This window comes from Phoca vitulina, unplaced genomic scaffold, assembly GCF_004348235.1.
Source record: "Phoca vitulina isolate PV1807 unplaced genomic scaffold, GSC_HSeal_1.0 scaffold26, whole genome shotgun sequence".
Taxonomy (NCBI): Eukaryota; Metazoa; Chordata; class Mammalia; order Carnivora; family Phocidae; genus Phoca; species Phoca vitulina.
The window spans coordinates 14,180,773-14,202,515 of NW_022589729.1; the positions used below are offsets into that span (position 1 = coordinate 14,180,773).

Sequence of the window (21,743 nt, forward strand, 5' to 3'; positions counted from 1 at the left end):
GAGCAGGCTAAAAATAAGACAGGTTTCCTTTACATTTGTTAACTTGTTTTTCAATATATACAATTTTAGAGGAATTAAAGTATTCACTCCTGCAGATCAAAGGCTCTTTTAGAAAGACTAAATAACATGCTCCTGGTTATCAAAGGCTCTGATAATTCCAGATCTTTTATTCTACTGGCCTCCCAGAATTTGCAAGAATAAATCACTTAATATCTATCATTCTTGGTTTCCTTTTCTACAAAATGTGAGTTATGGACTACATCAATATTTCTTAGATATTAGAGTTGTCAAGAAACAGTAAAAGAAGCAGAGGTTGAACCAAATTTGAATTGCCATTTCTTTTTCAATAAGATCATAAAATAACAAACATACAAACTGCTGTCTCTAGTTAAAATCTTTCCTCAAAAAGAACATTTTAACAATAAAAAAAATAGAAAGGCAAATTCAAAATAAGGACTTCCTTCATATTAAAATATGTGTAGTTTAAGAAGAAAATTTACAGGGCACCTGGGTGGCTCAGTCGGTTGGGTCTGACTCTTGATTTCAGCTCAGGTCATAATCTCAGGGTCCTGGGATGGAGCTCAAGGACGGGTCTGAAGGAATCTGAGGATTCTCTCTCTCCCCCTCTCCTTCTGCCCCCCCCCCCGCCTCCAGCTCACATGCACTCTCTCTCTCAAATAAATAAATCTTAAAAAAAAAAAGAAAAAATTTACATATTATCTTTTTTCCCCGTTTTCACCATGGACTGATAAAAATTTCTCAAATGTCTAAAATCATTCTATGAATCTGTGCTTAAAAAGTATTGAATGAAATGCTTTCTACTGTCTCTTTCAACTATAAAACTCCCTCTATATTCTTACTTTGATACAATCTGTTAAGCAAATGTAATTTACATTACATAGCAATATGTCAATTAAATGTAACTTACTTAATTCAATGTAATTAAAATAAGTAAAAAAAAATTAAAAAAAAAAAATTTAAGAACAATGGAAAATATCTCCTAGCATTCAATATACTACTTCACCACAACATATTTTAATACACACTATACACATTTAAAAACTTTTTTGGGGCACCTGGGTGGCTCAGTCAGTAAAGTGTCTGTCTTTGCCTCAGGTCATGATCCCAGGGTCCTGGGTTAAAGCCCTGTGTCCAGCTCCCTGCTCAGTGGTGAGTCTGCTTCTCCCTCTCCCTTTGCCCCTCCCCCTGCTCATTCTTGCTCTCTCTGTGTCTCTCTATCAAATAAATAAATAAAATCTTAAAAAAAAAGAAAACTTTTTAAAAAGTTCCTGTGGGAAATGACAGTGTCATTTGGGTCTATTAAAGCATCATTCTGGTTGCACAAACTAGAAAGAGAAGTTGCACTGTGGTAATACTCATCTTTATCTTAGAGACCAAGAGTCATTTTGCAAATTTGTAATATCATTTCCCTAAACAACTCAGGACCAAACTGTACTTCAGTTCCTCAGTTCTACTTTTTTGTGGAGACAGAAACACAGCTCTTGACTCCATTTTTACTTTATTTTTTTAAGCACTGCTGACAGAGTTAAGATAACTTTTTATTGTACCATGTATAACTATGAAATAGCATTAACAGGTGAAGGATGTAACAAATTAGACATCTCTTCATTTTAGAGAGAGAAGATGGAAACATCATTGGTTTTCTTTCCTCAATTAAATATGTGTGAATCAAAAGAAAAAACTTTTTTCAAGTTAATACATGGTTCAGGAAAAGAAGAAACAAGCAAAGAAGCCAAAATCAGGTAAAATCATAATTTTTAAAATTGGTTTTATACTTTTAAAAACATGATTAATGTTGAATATTTGTTAACACTTTTTAAAAAATATCTGGTTGAAACTATATTGAATGTAGTGTTATAATTGGGGAAAAATGTCTCTTTGTTTATTAGGAGTAAATACCTGTTAAATCTCAAGTGTTTTTATTTATTTTTTTAAGATTTTATTTATTTATTTGAGGGAGAGAGAGAGAGCTCGAGCAGGAAGAGGGGCAGAAGGAGGGGCAGAGGGAGAAGTAGACCCCCCCCCCCCCGAGCAGAGAGCCTGATGCAGGGCTCGATCCTACGACACTGAGATCATGACCTGAGCCCAAGGCAGATGCTTAACCAACTGAGCCACCCAGGCGCCCCTAAAGTGTTTTTATTTTTGAAAAAGTGCAACAATTTAACCACACAGAACAACTAGTGACAATCTTGATTGAAATATAATCTCAAATACATTAAAATCACTGAGGGAAAAAACAAAATATATTTCACATATGCTATCCTAATTCCTCCCCAAATTGAATGAAATTCACTAGGAAAACCATTGTGAGTGTGGGGGGGGTGGATGGTGGGTGAGAAGGGATGTTCAGGTGATGACCAATCCCAAATTTGTTTAACAGTCAGAAGGAAAGATTTTAATTGTCATCCAAATTGTCCTGAAGCTAATGCCTTTTCATTTTCAGAGCTAAGGAAAAAAGAAATAGGTTAAGTCTTCTCGTGCAGAAACCTGAGTTTCATGAAGAAACCCACTCCAGTAGATCTGGGCACTTGGCCAAAGAAACAAGGTGAATAACTTTTAATTATTTGAGGGAAGATTTTCTTATTCTATCATTAAAGGTTTAAGAAAGAGGAAATTAGGAATTTCCATTTTATTGGAAATTACACAGTAATATAAGGAAGGTTAGAGATCTCATTTCAAAAAACTAGGAATATTCCATAAAATTAAACTACTTTAATACCTTGAATTAAATAACCTTATAAAAATTTAAAAGTGCTCTTTTAAAATTATATACCTGTCAATTTTAAATGATGTATTTTACTCCTTATAAACTGATGAAATACTCATTAAGAGTTTCACAATATAATATTGTCATAGAGGAGAGCTATTCATCTCTTCCCTTAGTAGTTTGAAAAAAATGCCTGTAAGTATAAAAGCAAAAAAGCACGAAAAGGGATGTTTTGTCATTTTTAGCCATTTCTTTAATTCAAAGAGAAAATGAAGTGGCCTTATATAGTAGTATAATACAGATTTGTCCAAAAATGAAATATGACCAATAAAAGGTCCAAGACAAATATATTCAACCTTGTAAATTAGAACTGTAATATATTTGTTGTATTGCAACTTTTTAAATATATTTCTTATCCCTTTAGAACCTCATTAGCCAAACTTCCTGTATCTGTTTAAAAAAAAATTGCTGTGTATTGTGGTAAGAGCTTCAAGGAAATTGCAGTTAAAAAAGAGTTTGGCTAAAAGTTACTGTCAGTTTAGGTTCTTCTATTTGCTGAATTAAACTGGATATGCAGAGATGAATAAATTGTTTTCTCAAGAAAAAAAAAGATAATGACCTGATTTCTTTAATATTTAATATTTATATGTTATTTTAACATATTGTTTGGTAGGCAAAATCAATAAAAAATTTGACCAATGTTTTTGAAGTTTCTAATGTAAATACAACTTTCATTACATAATAATAAAAGAAGAAACCCTATAACTGAAAAGAGCAGTATTAAAGAGTATGTTAGAGCAGATCCAGAAACAGTCTTTCTGCATACTCCATTACAAACATTCTGTCTCTTGAACAGAGTCTCCCCTGAAGAAGCAGTGATATGGGGTGAATCATTTGACAAACTGCTTTCCCATAAAGGTTAGTGGTGTTTTTCCCAAATGCTTTACGTCTTAATGGAAAATTACGCAAAGTATGCACATAACTATATAAAACAGGCTGTCATAGAAATGTAGTCTGATTGGTAATTTACAGCAATCTGAGTTTCTGATCAAGAGAAATAACTAAATAGTAGAATAGTCAACAAATGGAAAATGTTTTTTAAATATTCTGATTTTACTAAAAAATATTTCTTGTGGCTGAAATATTATCTCTTTGTGCTGTGATTAATAGTTTCAAATTTTTTAATTTATTGATTTTTTTTTAATGAGATCCTTGGTTTTTAAATACCTGATTACCCATGTTATTTTTATTGTTAAGTGATCTAAAATTTAAAGTAGTTCTTTTATTGGAAATTCAGGTAACCCTCATGAAAATACTTTTTTTTTCAAATTTTGTAAATATTTCACTCTTCATATCAATCCTCTATTTTTAAAGCAGAATTTTGTAGAAGAGTTGCGAATCAGATGGATATTTAAGATGGAGCTTTGTAGGTGAGGTGGAAGGTGAGGACAAATATTGAGTCCTTGTTTGACTATTCAACACTGATAAAGCATGAGTCAGAGGACAGACTGCCTAGATTGTTACTCTTTTTTTTTTTTTTTTAAATTTGACGGTTTATTATAAGGAAGCAAATGTCTTTTCATCTGTGGCTGCTCAAACTCAGCACATCACCTGATAAATATTAAGTGCTCAAATAATATAACCAAATTTGTTTCTAGGAAAAGGTTAGCCCACTGTTCCTTTGAGATCGGAGTTCTATGGCTGTATAATCTTAGTTAAGCTTCCTGATTTCTCTGACTTTCAGCTTCTTCAACTGTAAATGGAGATAACAATGTCTTTTGCTCCAATAGGAATGGATTTCTCTCAGGATTAAATGAGATGATGAATAAGAAACCAATAACTGACACTACACAAATGTAAATTGTTACTTCTATTATGAAAAATAATAATTATCAACCATAAATTTCATAATCTTTTTCTATTTTCCAGTTTATTCCCAACTGGGTAAAATCACTTATGGGGTGAAATTTCAATTAAAAGAAAGATATAGGCTGTATTTATTTATTGAACTTAATAAATTGGTACATAATAATTTCATCATACTCTCACAACCCACACAGAGAGAAGAAAGATTCAGCAAGGGTAATTAGTCCTACAGAAAATTTTCCCCTGGCATTCTGTAATCATTGTGTTTTACAAGTAGTCAAAACTGAATGGAAAAAATTAAATCTGCTGCTCTCTCTCTTTTCTCTGCTGGTGGAAATATTAAAGAGCTGTAAAATAGCAGTAATTTGAGGGCGCCTGGGTGGCTCAGTCGTTAAGCGTCTGCCTTCGGCTCAGGTCATGATCCCAGGGTCCTGGGATCGAGTCCCATATCGGGCTCCCTGCTACGCGGGAAGCCTGCTTCTCCCTCTCCTACTCCGCCTGCTTGTGTTCCTGCTCTCACTATGTCTCTCTCTGTCAAATAAATAAATAAAATCTTTAAAAAAAAAAAAAAATAGCAGTAATTTGAATCAAGAGAGTTCAATGTGATAACGAAAGTCAGCACTGATCCACTTGGACATTATTATCATTGCTCTTGATCAAAGAGCTAATTAAATTATATTGAATTCACAAAAAATTATGTTACTAGTATTCTTTTAATCAATCCCCCTAAAATCCAATTATTTTTAATTGCAAAGCTTATTATAATATTAAATTATAAAGCTTAAAATAATCAGCTAAAAACATCTTTGGTTGCAATGGTTAAATTCAGCTCATTTCTACTGTCTTGACTCCAGGCAAACAAAATAAAAGGAAGGAAAGATCTTATACTCATTAGTACACATACACACACATACACATGCACGCACTTCAAGAAAGACCTTACTCTATCAAATTTTACAGAATTCCCCTTTGGTTAAATGAGTAAGTTTCTCAAATTCTGTATGTCATCTATATAAAGGAAAAGGAAATTATATTAAATTTAGTCAAATGGGAAATCAAACAAAATACAAATCAAAATACAATAGAAATTTGAGTATTTAGTTTGACAAAAATGGCTGATATTAAAAGCAGTCTGTGCTGATTATTAGCATCTTTAGAAATGGAGCCACAGAATAGATGGTTCTTACTCTAGATTTTAGGGGTTTAATCAAAATTCACTAGCTGGACAAGGAGAGAAACCATCCAAGTGGAGAGCCAACATAGGCATGGGGCATTAACCAATGCAATTTATTTAGGGAACTAAAAATAAAGTAATTCTCTGTTGAGAAACAATTTGAAAAAGGAAGAGTGGCTTAGGGTGACAGACAGTAGACAGATGAGACTAAAACAGAAAGAGCATGGTTTTTGCTGTATTTCACAGAAGTGACAGAATCCACAGAGTGTTTTGATAATCCCGCTATTTTATCTAAATTTCATTCTTCAAATGTAGTTTAACTCTTTTAAAAATTAAAAAAACACACAGAAGATAAAATCCAAGAAAATCTAAAAAAGTATGGACTTTAGTTAATAAAAGTGTATCAGTATTTGTTTATCAATTATAACATATGTACTTTGCCAATATAAGCTGTTAATAATAGGAGGAAACTTGGTTGTGGGATATAAGAAAACTGCACTATCTTCATAACTTTTCCATAAATCTGAATCTATTCTAAAATAAAATGTTCCTCTTATTTCTATACAGATATTAGGATACATTTTTTCCACCATCCCTGTTTATTGACAAATTTGTCTGAAATTGTGAAATGAATCATAAAAATTTATAATTTAACTACACATATAAAAAGTAATAATTTCTAAATGCTATTTAATAGAAACAAAAATTATGAATAAAAAAACCAATATCAGATTATCTGTGATTCACTGATTGACTTTATAAAAGTAAATGCTATCAATACAAAGTTAGCAAATCAATTCTAATAATATTATATGTATATGTATATTGCACTTACACATATATGTGTGTGTTTGTATACATATATGTATATGGTTTCACATAAGGTATCTTTGAAAGTAAAATAATGCTGCTCAATATGTTTGAAAATAATTAATTAGTTTAAAAAATTCTATATAACTTGCAATGTATTGTGTAACCTTTCAAAAATTGTTAAAAGAGATTATATAGATGTGTGCAAGATTTCAACAGGCAGAAGAAAAAATAATTCCTGAGCTGAGAAAAAGGCAGGAAAATGGCTAGAGAAATAAGAGATTTCAGTATAACTTGGAAAAGCAACCAGTTCCCTTTCACTGGGGCAGAGTAGTGAACAAACACAATGGAAAGTCGAGTTGGGGACAAACTTTGGAAGAGTTTGTTAGAAAACTGATGGACAGAAAAGTAGAATTCTATACATGTAATATGGACTACCTACAAGATTGATACGAATATAAAAGCTAACCTCAAGGTAAGGGCTATTTTGGAAAGAAAACAGATGAACTTGGTGACTGAATGTGTGTATTGTAAAGTGAGATGATGAAGAGATAGGAGATGAAGAAAAAGGATGAGCCAAAGATCTCTAGATTTTATTCCATATTAATAGGAAGATGACAGTGCCTTTTACAGATGAGAAAAAGATGTGGGAGAACAAGATTTGTGAGAAGGTAACAGGTCAGAGTTTGAACTTATTTAGTTGCTGGTAAACTTTATCAGAAGTTTTGCAGGGTTTTATAGGCACACATGTAGAATATGGAAGAGTGATTGATTGTAATTAGAGATTTTTCTAACCATCACATCTTCAATCAGTAAAAGATGTGAAAGAGGATGTTATTTTCCTGCAGGGAGTCTCTGTCAATAAGAAAATCTTCCAACTACTACATAACTGTGCATTTTCCAGTCATGGCAAATAATTCCAATATTTTTTACCCTTTCATTAATGAATATTTGCTTGGACTTTTTTTGCACCCTGTATTGTGGTTCTACTAAACTTAATTCTGAGAATAATTCATAATAGATGAGAGAAGTAGAATATGTAAGTCATGGCACCCCCTTGCTTTAAAAAGATAAACTGATTATACTGTGGAAAATATTTACTACTGACTTTGAATAAAGGCTGCAAGGAAATGATACTTCACTTTTGCAGAAGGAAATGAGTGCTTCTCCTTACACTTTTTATGTTGTGGCTTTTCAACTTGCCCTTCCCAATTTTCAGTTACTGATTTTCTGCAAGATAAGGGATTCCAGTGTTCTGCAAAGTTAAATTTCTGAATCAGTCTGACCCATAACAAACACTCAATTTCTTAATCTGTCTCAGGATAAAAGTAAGTAAAATCCAGTCTAAATTATAAATGGATCACATAAATACATCATTATTGCAAAAGTAACCACAACATTCTGTGTCAGGTCAAGAGCTATGACATAGCCAAATATTTAAGGGGAAAACATGCAACCTAGTAATACTGTACTTGAGTTTCCAACCTGAGAGTTTTTTGACTTTTTTGTTTCATTTGGTTTCTTGGCATCAGAAGAATTCTCCAACAGATGCCAGAGTTTCAATTTAGAAACATGCAATCACAGGCGTTTCATATTTGTATGACACATTGAGCCAGCTTCTTCCAGTGTGGATTCTAATCGCAGGTTCTATCAAGCACTTTGGGCAGCTGCATTCACCACTGCTGCCTTCTAAAGGACTGTTTGGTAAGTTAATCCTTCTGTGTGCAGAACGGTTCCATTGTGACCTGACTTAACGTAGCTGCCCAAAGTGAGTAAGAGAAACAGGAAGTAACTAATGTGCTGGGATAATCTTGCACAATATTGCATATTACTTTTTAAAAAATAATTTACTTAAACTTTTAAATAAATGAACTACTTTCTCATTCATTATTAATCCATTTCTTGAATCAGTATTTATTCTTCCTTATTATATTCATATTATGCCAACGGAATCCATTCACTCTGATTAACCCATCATCAGCACTTTTAGCACATAGCACTTTTTCTAATATTAGTGCTGTGACTTCATTCTGAATGTCTGTATCAAACTCAAGACTAATCATGGTAACCAAGGCCTTTTGCATGATATTCCAGAGCACAGTGGCTGGCACAGAGTTGACACTCATATTTTGTGAATTAGTAAAGGGCTATATATTAAGAAACATTTATGTTATTTTTTTTGAAGGATTTCTATTTGAATTCCATGCAAATTGATTTTCCTCCGCTGCTCCAAACAGAATAAATAATTCCCACAAGTGTCCTTTGTTAGTCCTTGGTATATAAATGCCTGTCTTGCCCACCCATTGACCTTCATACTCCTCAGCAGTAGGGACTTTGTTGTTTTATGGCAGCTTATAACTTTGAACAAAATACATCTGGGTTCAAACTTCTGCACTGTATTTTACCAGCTGTAAATTTAGGGCAACTTAACCCTTTCTTTGAACCTCAACTTCTTCATCTGTAAAAATGGATTACTCCAATAGGGTTGACATGAAAACTAAATGGAGCTGTGCCAATAAAAGGCATATAGCAATGTGCCAAAAACTTAGCAAACACCTAAAACTTCTATTATAATTAATATTACTGCATTTTCAGTATATAATATAGTCCTCATGTTCATACTAGGTGTTTTATAAATAAAAGATAGGTGAAGAAAGTTATTTTTAATATGTAACATTTTCAGTTGCCTGGCATATGGATGATTCATTTTAGATGTTTAGCGCAAAACACTTTTTTATAATGGAGATCTATTAATAGGAAAAGTAATGGTCATATTCTCCCAAAATTGTGACGTTTATTAACTCACTTTAGGAATAAATTGGCATGTAAAAACTGATCAATCATACTTATACATGACATATGGGTAGAAGAAGTTGAAACCAGAAAAGTTTTTTCTACATTGACCATGGGGTCAATGTAACTTTATTCACAGACTCAATAATGCTTGTACTTAATTTCCTCTTTCCAAACTAGGTTTAACCTGGAACAGACTATTGTCTCATTGCAAGATTGCAGGCATTTTTTTTTTTTTTTGACTCTGAAACATATACATTTTTAGGTATTTGAGGAAAATCTGTGCATCAAAATGCTCCAAAAAATCATTACCCATTTATCTTTCCCTTCTACATTCAGAGAAAAGCACACTATGCAGCGTTAAGAAATAAATCTTGAAAAATCAAACACTAAATGAGCTAAAAAATAAAAGTTGTTAAATATCCTACATTGATCATTCTTCCTTATTCTCAGAGTTTGTAGACTCATTCAGGAACTGCTTAGCACTAAGACCTCTTTAAAAAGGTTGTACTTAACCAGTAATTATCTTATTAGCATCTAATGACTATAGACAAATTCTGACTTGTCAGTCTTAAATGATAGCTTCTCAAATTCTTGTAAGCCTGACCTTTGCTTGTCTTCCTAGTTCCTTCACAAGCATTTAACCACTAACACCTGGTGCTCAGGGTTAATTTACGGAGAAAAAAAAATCTCCCCTTATTCCAGTGAAAACGCCAATTCCAGTGAAAACGTCAATTCTATCCCCTGCCAAAAGCAGTGGGATAGAGCTGCATGATTCTTTTGTCATGGTAGTGGCTAAAGTCATCCCATATTCAGTATTTTGGATATGTCTATAGGTTGTCATGTTATTTCCTGTTCCTGTATCTCTAATATATTTTTAAAAATTTCTTACAACATAAAAAAAATTGTGCTTCATGACAAAGAGGACAAGTTCTATATATAGGAGAAATAAATGGTGAAATGTAAAACATAGTTTGAGGATTGTATTAGTTTCCCCTTGCTGCTGTAACAAATTACCATAACTTTAGTGACTTAAAACAACACAAATCTATCTTACAGTTCTGTAGATCAGAAGTACAGTATGGGTCTTATCGGGGAAAAAAAAATAAGGTATGGTTAGGCTGTTGTCCCTTCTGGAGGGTCTAGGGGAGAATCCCTTTCCTACCCATTCAGGTTTTAGCAGAATTCAGTTCTTTGCAGTTTTGGACCAAGATCTCCATTGTCTTGCTGGCTCTAAACTCATAACTATTTACACCTTCTAGAAGCCACCACATTTTTTGGCTCATGACCATCTTCTTCCATCTTCAAGATAAGTAACAGTCATTCTCATGTTGTATCTCTCTGACCCACTCTTTTGCCTTCCTCTTCCACTTTTAAGGACTCATGTGCTTAGACTGGATTAGATTATTCACCTAGATGATCCAGGATACTTTCCCCATTTTATGGTGCTTAACCATACCCACATCTGCAAAGCTCCTTTTTTCCATGTAAGGTAACATATTCACAGGTTTTGGGAATTAGGACATGGACATCTTTGGAGGACTGTTACTATGCCTACCACAGAAAATGTTGCCTTCTTAAGAAAGATACACTTCTACAACTTGTTTTGTTTGTTTGTTTGAAAAGTGAGATCTGGGAAGATTGAACTTACCTGAAACTCAGTTTCCTCATCTATGAAAATGAATATAGGACATATTCCTAGCATCTGTTGTAAAGATTGAATGTGGTAGTGCATATAAGCAGCACTTAGCCCTCAGAATATCTAAATATGTTATAAATGCAAAATCTCTCAATTTCCATAATTCTACCAATAGAGATTCATTCTTCTTGCTTCACTCTGTATGGAATTTTTTATATTAGAAGCCATCACTGACCATAAGGAATTATTCTATAGAGTAGTAAATACAGGACACCTGGGTGGCTCAATGGGGTAAGGGGCTATCTTCAACTCAGGTCATGATCTCAGGGTCCTGGGATCAAGTCCTGCATTGGGCTCCTTGCTCAGTGGGGAGCCTGCTTCTCCCTCTGCCTGCCTCTCCCCCTGCTTGTGCTCTCTCTCTCTCTCTGACAAATAAATAAATAAAATCTTAAAAAAACAAAACAAAACAAAACAAGAGAGTAGTGAATATAAGAAATGAATATAAGTAAAAATGAGTTGAGGAAAGAAAGCTATCATTTTATTTCACAATTCTTTTAACCATAATGTTAGAATGTTTGCTTCTCCTTTCATACATTGCTAAATTTAAGTCTTTAAGTCTTTTTGTTCAGAATCTTTGCATCTCTGATCATGATGGATATTGGTCTGTAGTTTTCTTTTTCTGTCTTTCTTAATATTTATTTTATTTATTTCTGGGGAGGAAGCAGTGTCAGGTTTGGTATTTAAATGATGTGGAAAGTATTCATCCCTCCACTGTTTTCTGGAAGGAGTTATATAAGATTAGAATACTTTTTCTTAAGTGTTTGATAAAATTCACCAAATCTGGACCCAAAATTTTTAGGGGGAGGGGAGAATATTTTTATTATAAAGTCTGTATTAATTGGATTACGGCTGTCAGATTTTTCACTGCTTCAGTGTCATTTGGGGTAGGTTTTTTTTTTTTTTTTTAACAGTTTTCCTATTTTATTTAAGTTACATTTATTGGTGTAAAGTTGTTCGTAATATTTATTATCTTTGTGATATCTGTCAGAGATGTGGTAATATTCCTGATTTGCTTTATACTATGAAACAACCTTGCTCAAGCTTGCTAGAGGTTCTATTTTATTAATGTTTTCAATGGACCAACTTTTTGTTTTTGCTAATTTCCTCTATGCTTTGTTTTCTTTCATATAGATTTCTTCTCTCTTTTTATTATTTTTCCCTTCTACTTATTGTGGCTTTAATTTGTTCTTATTTTCAAGCTTCTTAAGGTAGAAACTTATATCTTGATTTTATGCCCTTCTTTTTTTACTAGTATGCTTTACATGCAATGAATTTCCCTCTAAATACTGTTTAAACTGTACCCTTCTAATTTTGATGTGCTATATTTTCCTTATAATCCAGTTGTAAATATATCATAAATTCTCTTGTAATTCCTTATTTGACCTATGAATGTATGTGTGTTATTTTATTTCCAAATAGTTGGAGGCTTTTATAGCTATGTTACTAGTATTAATTTTTTATTAAAACCCTTGTGGGCAGAGGACATACTCTATAAGATATCATTCTTTTGAAGTTTAGATTTATTTTACATCCTACCTACCATGAGTCTATCTTGGATAATCTTCCTTGTGCTTTTGAAAAGGTGTTGGGTAGAGTGTTTTATAATTATCAATTAGGTCAACTTGGTTAATAATTTTAAGTTTTATATAACCTTATTAATATTCTGTCTACATGTTCTATAAATTTATAAGTGAACAGAATTAAAATCTACAACTGTAATTGTAAAATTTTCTACTTCTTTTAGTTCTGCCAGTTTGCTTCTTGTATTTTAGAGCTCTGCAACTAAGTCCATATATATTTAGGATTATTATTTACTAGTAATAGTTGGCCACTTTATAATTATGAAATGGAAATACTTTCTATTTTGAAGTCACTTTGTCAGGCCACATCAGATTGTTTTTATACAGATGCTAAATACCTATGTTGTGTACCATTTTCATTTTTTTATTTCACCTTCTTAATATTTTATTTTTAACATGTGTCTCTTGTAGCCAATATATAGTCTAGTTTTAATTTTGAGTGCAGTCTGATGATCTCTGACCTTTAATTGGAGTATTTAGTCCATTTAAATATAATGTCATCATTGATATAAATTAGATGTAGCTAACATCTTATTTTCTGGTTGTCCCATAATTTTGTTGTTGTTATTCTTTACCTCCTTTCCTTTTCCTCAGATTAAATAATTTCTATTCAACTCTCTTCTAGTTGACTCACCCTTTCTTATGTAGTCTTTAATTTGTTGTCATGTCCATTCAATGAATTTTTTACCCCAGGTATTTTCTATTCTAGTTCTAGACTTTCCATCTGATTGTTTCTATAGTTTCAGTTTCTCTGCTGAGTTTTTGCATCTATTCACTCATTATGTCTTTTTTAACATTTATATTCTTCAACAAATTAAATAATAGCTTTTTTACTGTCCTTATATGCTATTTCAAATATTTTGGATACCTCAAGGTCAGTTTCTATTGACTGCCTTTGTTATTGATAATGGGTCACATTAGACATTTCTTTGCATGCCTAATAAATTTTTATTGTATGTGAGCATAAAGGAAGATAGAGGAGTCTAGACTATGTTGTCTTCCTTTAAAGAGTTTTGGATTATTTTTCTAGCAATCCATTATATCCCCCATGGACCCATGGATCCTCTTTATTTTTTCCAGCCAGTTTGATCCTTTGGAACCAATCTCTTTCTGATTTGCCTCAATACTAGTATAAGGCCCTTGCTGTTAAGTGTAATGTTTGTAACAAAAACATAGACTTTGTTGAGCCACAGTTCCAAAGTTTGGTGGCAAATTAGACAAGAGTCTTCATCTCATGAATCTTAAAAAGTAACATGAGAAACACAAGTGAGCAAGCAACTGTAGCACAATGTTTTTAAGTACATGGAGCTTAGAGTGTGAAAAAGATAGTGGAAAGAGATGAAAGGCACTACTGGAAATTTTTAAAAAGTAAAGAAACATGATGAAGTCTGTATATAGAAAGATATTACTGACTAGAATGTGGATAATAAATTAAGAGGGTGTGGGAACAAGTAATGGAATCCAAGAGTAAGGGTCACTAATTAGAAGGTTGTTATAATAATCTATTTGAAAAATAATTCTGCTCAAAGTGAAATAAATTTTAAAAACCCACTTCTTTATGTTTTTCAATGGGTAAATAGTTAAATAGTGGTATATCATTATCTTACTTGTGATATTTTATTGGAGTTGACCCTTGAACAACTTGGGTTTGAACTGTATAGGTCTACTCTTGGATTTTGTCAGTAAACACAGTACAGTACTATAAATGTGATTACCATTAGGTTTTAATCTAACATTTTCTCTTCCTTATGATTTTCTTAATAATAGTTTCTTTTACCTGGCTTACTTTATTGTAAGAATACTTTATACAATACACATAATATACAAAATATATGTTAATTGACTGATTATCTCTGAGGTTTCTGGTCAACAGTAAACTATTAGCAGTTAAGTTTTTGAGGAGTCAAAAGTTATAAGTGGATATTTGACTGCATGGAGTGGGGGGTTGGCACCGCTAACTCTTGCACGGTTCAACAACTCTATAATTTTACAAGATGTTACATTGGTGGAAACTGGATAAAGAGTACATGGGATCTCTATTCTCTCCTACAGCAACATGTGAATTTATAATTTTCTCAAAATAAGGAAGTTTAATTTTAAAAATGTGTATAAGCCAAAAAAAAAAAATAATAATAATATCATAAAAAGTTGAATGAGCACTAGTTTTAAAGTCAGTTTGTCTTAGGGATGAATTCTAATTCTGCCACATTCTAACTATGTAAACTCTACCTGACTGAGCCTTAAATAAATGATAGTCACTAAGACCATTAACATCACCAGCAAAACCCACAAAGTATAATACTATGTGCCAGTCACCATTTTAAGCACTTTGCATGCTTTAAAATTTTAATTCTCTCCTCTCTTGCTTTCTTCTCTCATGGTTTGATGGCTCTCTTTAGTGATATACTTGGATTCCTTTGTCTTTATTTTTTGCATATTTATTTTTGGTTTTTGATTTGTGGTTACCACTAGGTTTTCATCAAACATCTTATGCATGTAACAGTCTATATTAAGTTGATGGCTGCTTGCATTTGAACCCATTCTTTACTCTTCTCCCCAACCCTCCATGTTTTAGGTATTTGGTATCATACTTTGCATCCTTTTAGTTTGTGAATCCCTTGACCAATTTTTATAGATATACTTAATTTTACTGTTTTTGTGCTTTCTAATTTTCTTATTCCTACTTATGGTCTTTCCTTTCCATTCAAAGAGCTCCTTTTAACATTTCTTGTAGGAATGGTTTAGTGGTCATGAATTCTTTTAATTTTTATTTGTCTGGGAATCTCTTTATCTCTCCTATTCAGAATGATAACCTTGCTGCATAGAGTATTCTTGGTGGCAGGTTTTTTTTTGTTTTGTTTTGTTTTTTCTTTCAGCACTCTGAATATATCATGCCACTTTATTCTTGCTTGCAAAGTTTCTGCTGAAAAATCAACTGATAGACTTATGGGGTTTCCCTTGTATGTAACTGTTTTCTTTTCTCTTGCTGCTTTTATTTATTTATTTATTTATTTATTTTATTATGTTATGTTAATTACCATACATTACATCATTAGTTTTTGATGTAGTGTTCCATGATTCATTGTTTGTGCATAACACCCAGTGCTCTAGGCAGAATGTGCCCTCTTTAATACCCATCACCAGGCTAACCCATCCTCCCACCCCCCTCCCCTCTAGAACCCTCAGTTTGTTTTTCAGAGTCCATAGTCTCTCATGGTTCGTCTCCCCCTCCAATTTCCCCCCCTTCATTCTTCCCCTCCTGCTATCTTTTTCCTTTTTTTTTTTTTTTTTAACATATAATGTATTATTTGCTTCAGAGGTACAGGTCTGTGATTCAACAGTCTTACACATTTCACAGTGCTCACCATAGCACTTACCCTCCCCAATGCCTATCACCCAGCCACCCCATCCCTCCCACCCCCCACCACTCCAGCAACCCTCAGTTTGTTTCCTGAGATTAAGAATTCCTCATATCAGTGAGGTCATATGATACATGTCTTTCTCTGATTGACTTATTTCGCTCAGCATAATACCCTCCAGTTCCATCCACGTCATTGCAAATGGCAAGATTTCATTCCTTTTGATGGCTACATAATATTCCATTGTATATATATATATATATATATATATATATATATATATATATATATTTCACATCTTCTTTATCCATTCATCTGTCGATGGACATCTTGGCTCTTTCCACAGTTTGGCTATTATGGACATTGCTGCTATAAACATCGTGGTGCATGTACCCCTTCGGATCCCTACATTTGTATCTTTGGGGTAAATAGCCAATAGTTCTCTTGCTGCTTTTAAAATTCTATCTTTATCTTTACTTTTTGCCATTTTAATGACTGTGTGTCTTGGTGTGGACCTCCTTGGGTTGATTTTATAGGGGGCTCTCTGTGCCTCCTGGTTCTGGATTTCTGTTTCCTTCCTAGGATTTGGGAATTTTTTGGCTATCATTTCTCCAAATAAATTTTCTGCCCCCCTTTCTCTCTCTTTTTATTCTGGGATCCATATAATGATAAAGTTATTACACTTGATAGTGTTGCTGAGTACCCTAAGTCTATTTTTCTGTTTTGTCCTGCTCTTTCATTTGAGACATATCCCCCATCTCTTCATTTTGTCTCTCTGTGTCTGTTTTTATATGTTAGGAAAGTTGGCAACATCTGCTCTTGAAAGTAGTGGCCTTATGAAGAAGTCCTGTGGTGTCCTGCAGTGCAGTGTTCCCTATTCACCAGAATCTGTCTCCTATGTGTGTTATGTGTTCTACTATTGTGGCTGAGCCTGGGGTGCCTGTCAACAAGGGTCTGTTTATCTCCCCTCTCAGTGCCTGCAGTGTCCCTCCCTTCTGCAGACAGTCTCATGGTTCTGTTTGGCTCCCAACTGTGTCTCCGCCCTTCCTATCCTCTTCAACATGGCCTCTTCTCTACATTTAGCTGTGGAGAGTCTGTTCTGCCAGGCCTCAGGTCATTCTCTGGGTTATTTACACTGATATGGATGTTATCTAGTTGTATCTTTGGGACAAGGTGAAGGTCCTCCTACTCCATCTTTCTTGGATCAATGCTTTTAATTCTCTAAACAGCCCTATCAGGTAGGTATCATCATTATCTTAATTTTAAATATTGAAAAACTGAGGCACAGAAAGAAAAGTATTTCACTCAGGACTACGTAGTAACTAGCTAAACATGAATTTGAACTCTGGCCATCTTCCACAAAACTTTATACCAATGCCTAGCATTGATGGAGCTCAGAACAAATGTAAAAATGGAGATCCCATGCTAACTATCTAAATGCTTAAGAGCTATAAATCAAGCTAACAAACTGTTAAAAATATATATTTTATCTTTTTATTTATACAAATATACTGTGTAACCATTAGGTTTGAATTTAAAATTCTCAGACTCTTTACAGCTCTATTCTATCAAGTTGCCTACCTTCCTTCTCTTTCTATTCATGGTTTGGTTCCATACTGTGAAAGTCCTCTTTGCACATTTGGGTGGACACCCCAGCCTTCAAATTGAAGTCTTATTCTAAGGGTATGCATACCATTGAGTCAGTGTGCCTTTAGTGGATGAACTTGGGGAAGAGGACTGTGCAAACCCTGGCAACATAGAGCTTTTAGACAGGGAATTCCAGGGTCCTGAGTATGGAAGCATAGTCTGGAAGTCAGGGGGCATGGAGAGAATGGACACCAGGTGGAATAGTTTCTTGGCTCTGTAGAATAACTCCCACACCCCTGAGAAAGGCACTGAGGGACCTGAAAGAGACCCAAAGGAAGATCCGGAGTAGGGGTTTGTCCCTCTTCCTCAGGTCTGTGTATGATACCAACCTCCTTTCAACAGGACTGATACTTACTTTTCATAATTGTGAATATTACAGCTAATTTATATGAGGTTTCCCATGTATAGTGTGCATATGTGTGTTTCTTCACTGCATTACAGGGAAGACATAGCTATAATATCAAGTAGTACAATACAGGAGGGGAGGTGGGCGGGAGGATGGGTTAAATAGGTGATGAACACTGGGTGCTGTATATAAGTGATGAATCACTAAATTCTATACCAGAAACCAGTATCACACTGCATGTTAACTAACTGAAATTTAAATAAATATTTGGAGGAAAAAAATATCAAGTAGTACAATTCTTCAGCATTAATATTGTGTAGTTAAAATGTATCACTTCTTTTCCTGATAGATGGACTGGAGACTTTTACCAGATTCCTTAAAACAGAATTCAGTGAGGAAAACATTGAATTTTGGGTAGCCTGTGAAGATTTCAAGAAAAGTAAGGACCCTCAACAAATTATCCTTAAAGCAAAAGCAATATATGAGAAATTTATACGGAATGATGCTCCACAAGAGGTACAGTAAAGATGATTGTAAAAATTTAAAACTGCTTGAAAAATTTTTGAGAGAATCTGCCTTTATCAAATCTGTATCCTCATATATTCTACCAGAAAGGTCAAGATTTTATTGAAGCAAAAATGGATATTTCTATAAATTCCCACATACAAACAGAATACATTGTAAGACTTTGCCATGAAAGTAAAAGTATAATTGAAGTCATTCCTTGGGGTTATTTTTTATTCTAGACTAAGAGTAAATACAATTACTTGCAACATTTAGATTCATTCACTTATCTATATTCATCACCTAAGCATAAGCAATGTCTCTAACTAACAATTTCTATAAGTGAGGAAGGCAAGACAAATTAAAAAGATTGTATATTGTACCATTTTAGTGTGAGCTCATCTACCTATGCAAAGTTTGATTGCCCCAAAATAATTATTCTCCACTTTAAGGTAGACTAAAAGAAAATTTCATAATTGTTAGATGAGGGAAACCTAATTTGACAACAGCTCAAGTGAAAAAACAAATGTGATTTTCTTTGACTGCAAGCTCAGGGTGAGATAATTGTGTAATACAACTGCTAAAACTCTAGCAATAAAACTATAAAACTAGCAAACATTACCTGACTGCCCTCAAAAATAATTTAAATAGAGTTTCTGTAGTTTTATTACGTGTTCAATAAATAGTGTTTCTCTGCTGAAGTGGTAGAACTGGTAGGCTATCAATGTTTAGAGTTCTGTTTCACTATAAATTAGTATTGTCCATGAGGTAGCATTGTCTATGTGGATATCATTTCACATGGAATGATGATTGTTTTCTTGTTTCACTATGTTTCAATCTATTCTGTGTTTTAGTGCATTATTCTGTTTTTCCCATAGCCAATTTTATAAACAGATTTTTAAAAAGCAGCTAGTGGTATGGTGTTACCCGTGAGGGAAAAGGAAGAAACCCTAAATGAAAACTTACATTTATCAGAATCAGATACAGCAGTAGTGCTTTGGTAAAAACATGAAAGGATTTTATATCTTTAAAAGTTATCCGTTTTCAGCACACACTTGCTTGTAATAAAGCATCATAATAAAATTAAAAAAGCACGGGGATAAGACAAAAGCCCCACATTGAAATCCTAAATATGCCCCAAACTCACTCTTTGCCCTCACTCAAAATAATTTAATTTCTATGAAGTTTTGTTTCCACTTTGAAAATGGGTTAACCTAATGGTCTATATGATATTTACAATGTTTCATTATTCTAAATTAGCAGAGAGTGAGAAGGACTGGGAGCATAGGAAGAGAAGAGTCAGATGAAATGCCAGCCCAGAGTAAATCATTGGATCCCTAGGCTTATAACAAAAAAAAAATCACAAAAGCATCCAAGTGCCTTATGCCCATTCCAACATTGGATCAGTCCTGCACTGTTTGTTTTTCAAAAGTGTTTACTTAAGTAGATTGACCATAATCATACTTTTCTGTTATTATTATCATCCAGGTTAACCTTGATTTTCACACCAAAGAAGTCATTACTAAGAGCATCACCCAACCTACCCTACACAGTTTTGATGCTGCACAAAGCAGAGTGTATCAGCTTATGGAACAAGACAGTTATACACGTTTTCTGAAATCTGACATCTATTTAGACTTGAGAGAAGGAAGACCTCAGAGACCAACAAACCTTAGAAGACGATCACGCTCATTCACCTGTACAGAGTTCCAGGATGTAAAGTCAGATGTTGCCATTTGGTTATAAAGAAAATTAATTTTGTTCATTTTGATGGCAAACTTGTAATCTGCTTTTAATATACAGCATGTTTACTTCTAACAAATGAGTACATCTTTTAAAATAAAATGCACCATGTCAAAGGATTTTAAAAATGTAAATCAAAACTTACCTTATAACAACACCTACTATATCTGCCAATGTATTCTGTAAAGCCTTCCATTTGACTTCATTCCATTCATAGTCAGAAAAACTTATTACTTAATGGAAGGAAAGTAAAGAAGTAATAACAATGTTTTATAAAACCATAGTTGAGTTAAAGTTAAGCTTTTGCAAAATTGTCAATAGTTAGACCAAATATCTAGTTTGGATATTTTTTTCTACATGTAAAAAAGTTAAAGCTCAGATATCCATATATTCAGAACACATTTTCCATAATTATGAAGACTCTTTCTTTCTCTCTCAGGCATAGAGAGAGTAGAAGAGGTCCATTTCTTACAATAGGAGAGGACAATCATTTGTTCTTGGATTACTAACCCTGGTTCAAGAATAAGCAATGTATCACTTCTAGTTATAAGCTAGACACAGGAACTTTGGGGAAGACACATAGAACTTCCAGGTTAAACATAACCCACATTGATAACTGAGAATGGGAACCACGTTTGGGCTCATTCTTAAGTGAACATGGACTTACCCAGTAAGTGGAGCACATTTCTAATGGTCATAAAAACATGACCAGATTATACATAGCTCTAGGTTGGGACTAGGGGCATCTTCTCATCTGTTAACAGAAATTGCTACTAAAGTAGTGGGCAGTCAGTGGTTTGAATGAGGCCCAGAGGAGGTTTATCCCAAAAGTAGTTAGGTTTCATTTTTGGACTTTTAGAACTGGGATAAAAATTAGAAATGAAAAGAGGTAAAGAAGCAAGGAGTCCAAGGCCCTGGAGACTCATGCATCTGCTACATTTGTTCCTATAAATAAAGTATTCTCCCATTGATTGTGTTCTTGTTCCAAGTCTCATTGAGTCATTTAATACTATATTATTCAAATAAGATTATGCTAAGGAGTATATATGTCTCTACTTTAGGGAAATATTTAATTTTAGATGTGTGTTGCATGTAAATGTCTGTATTTAAATATGCCATACATTTGGCTTTGGCAAATGTTATTTTAGTTGAAATGTAAAATATAAAAACTGCAGATAACCTATAGTAATAAATATTTTTAATTTCTTTATTCATACAGTTAATGTTTATTTGATCACTAAGTGCTCTTGCTGATTGTTGATTATCCTGTCATCAAACTACACATAGACATATTTTCTTATTTTAGAATGATATTGAGATAGAAAATATTAATTAAAGTGTTTTGTCACTGATCTTAATGCTAATTCAATTCTTTATACTGTTATAAATATGAAAACAAATCCATGCATTTCAAAATCAACTAAGAAAGTGATTTTTAATTTTTCTTTGGCTGATTTGTATTTTCTTTTTCTGTGGAAGTGTCTTTTCTTCTTC

General features: G+C 33.4%; 1 protein-coding gene across 1 annotated transcript; it reads left to right on the plus strand.

Moving 5' to 3' along the window:
- The first annotated feature begins 1,467 nt into the window (after window positions 1–1,467).
- Window positions 1,468–21,424, plus strand: RGS18 (regulator of G protein signaling 18). Its single transcript, XM_032422335.1, has 5 exons — window positions 1,468–1,763; window positions 2,465–2,566; window positions 3,585–3,646; window positions 18,352–18,518; window positions 19,995–21,424. Exons 1-5 carry the CDS (start codon window positions 1,645–1,647, stop codon window positions 20,250–20,252), a joined length of 708 nt encoding a protein of 235 aa, XP_032278226.1. The 5' UTR covers window positions 1,468–1,644; the 3' UTR covers window positions 20,253–21,424.
- Window positions 21,425–21,743: the final 319 nt, after the last annotated feature.

Coding starts and splice junctions, on each gene's coding strand:
- RGS18 (XM_032422335.1), top strand. CDS start 1,645: ATGGAAACATCATTGGTTTTCTTTCCTCAATTAAATATGTGTGAATCA. Junction 1,764..2,464: donor AGCAAAGAAGCCAAAATCAG/GTAAAATCATAA, acceptor TTTCATTTTCAG/AGCTAAGGAAAAAAGAAATA. Junction 2,567..3,584: donor CACTTGGCCAAAGAAACAAG/GTGAATAACTTT, acceptor TCTCTTGAACAG/AGTCTCCCCTGAAGAAGCAG.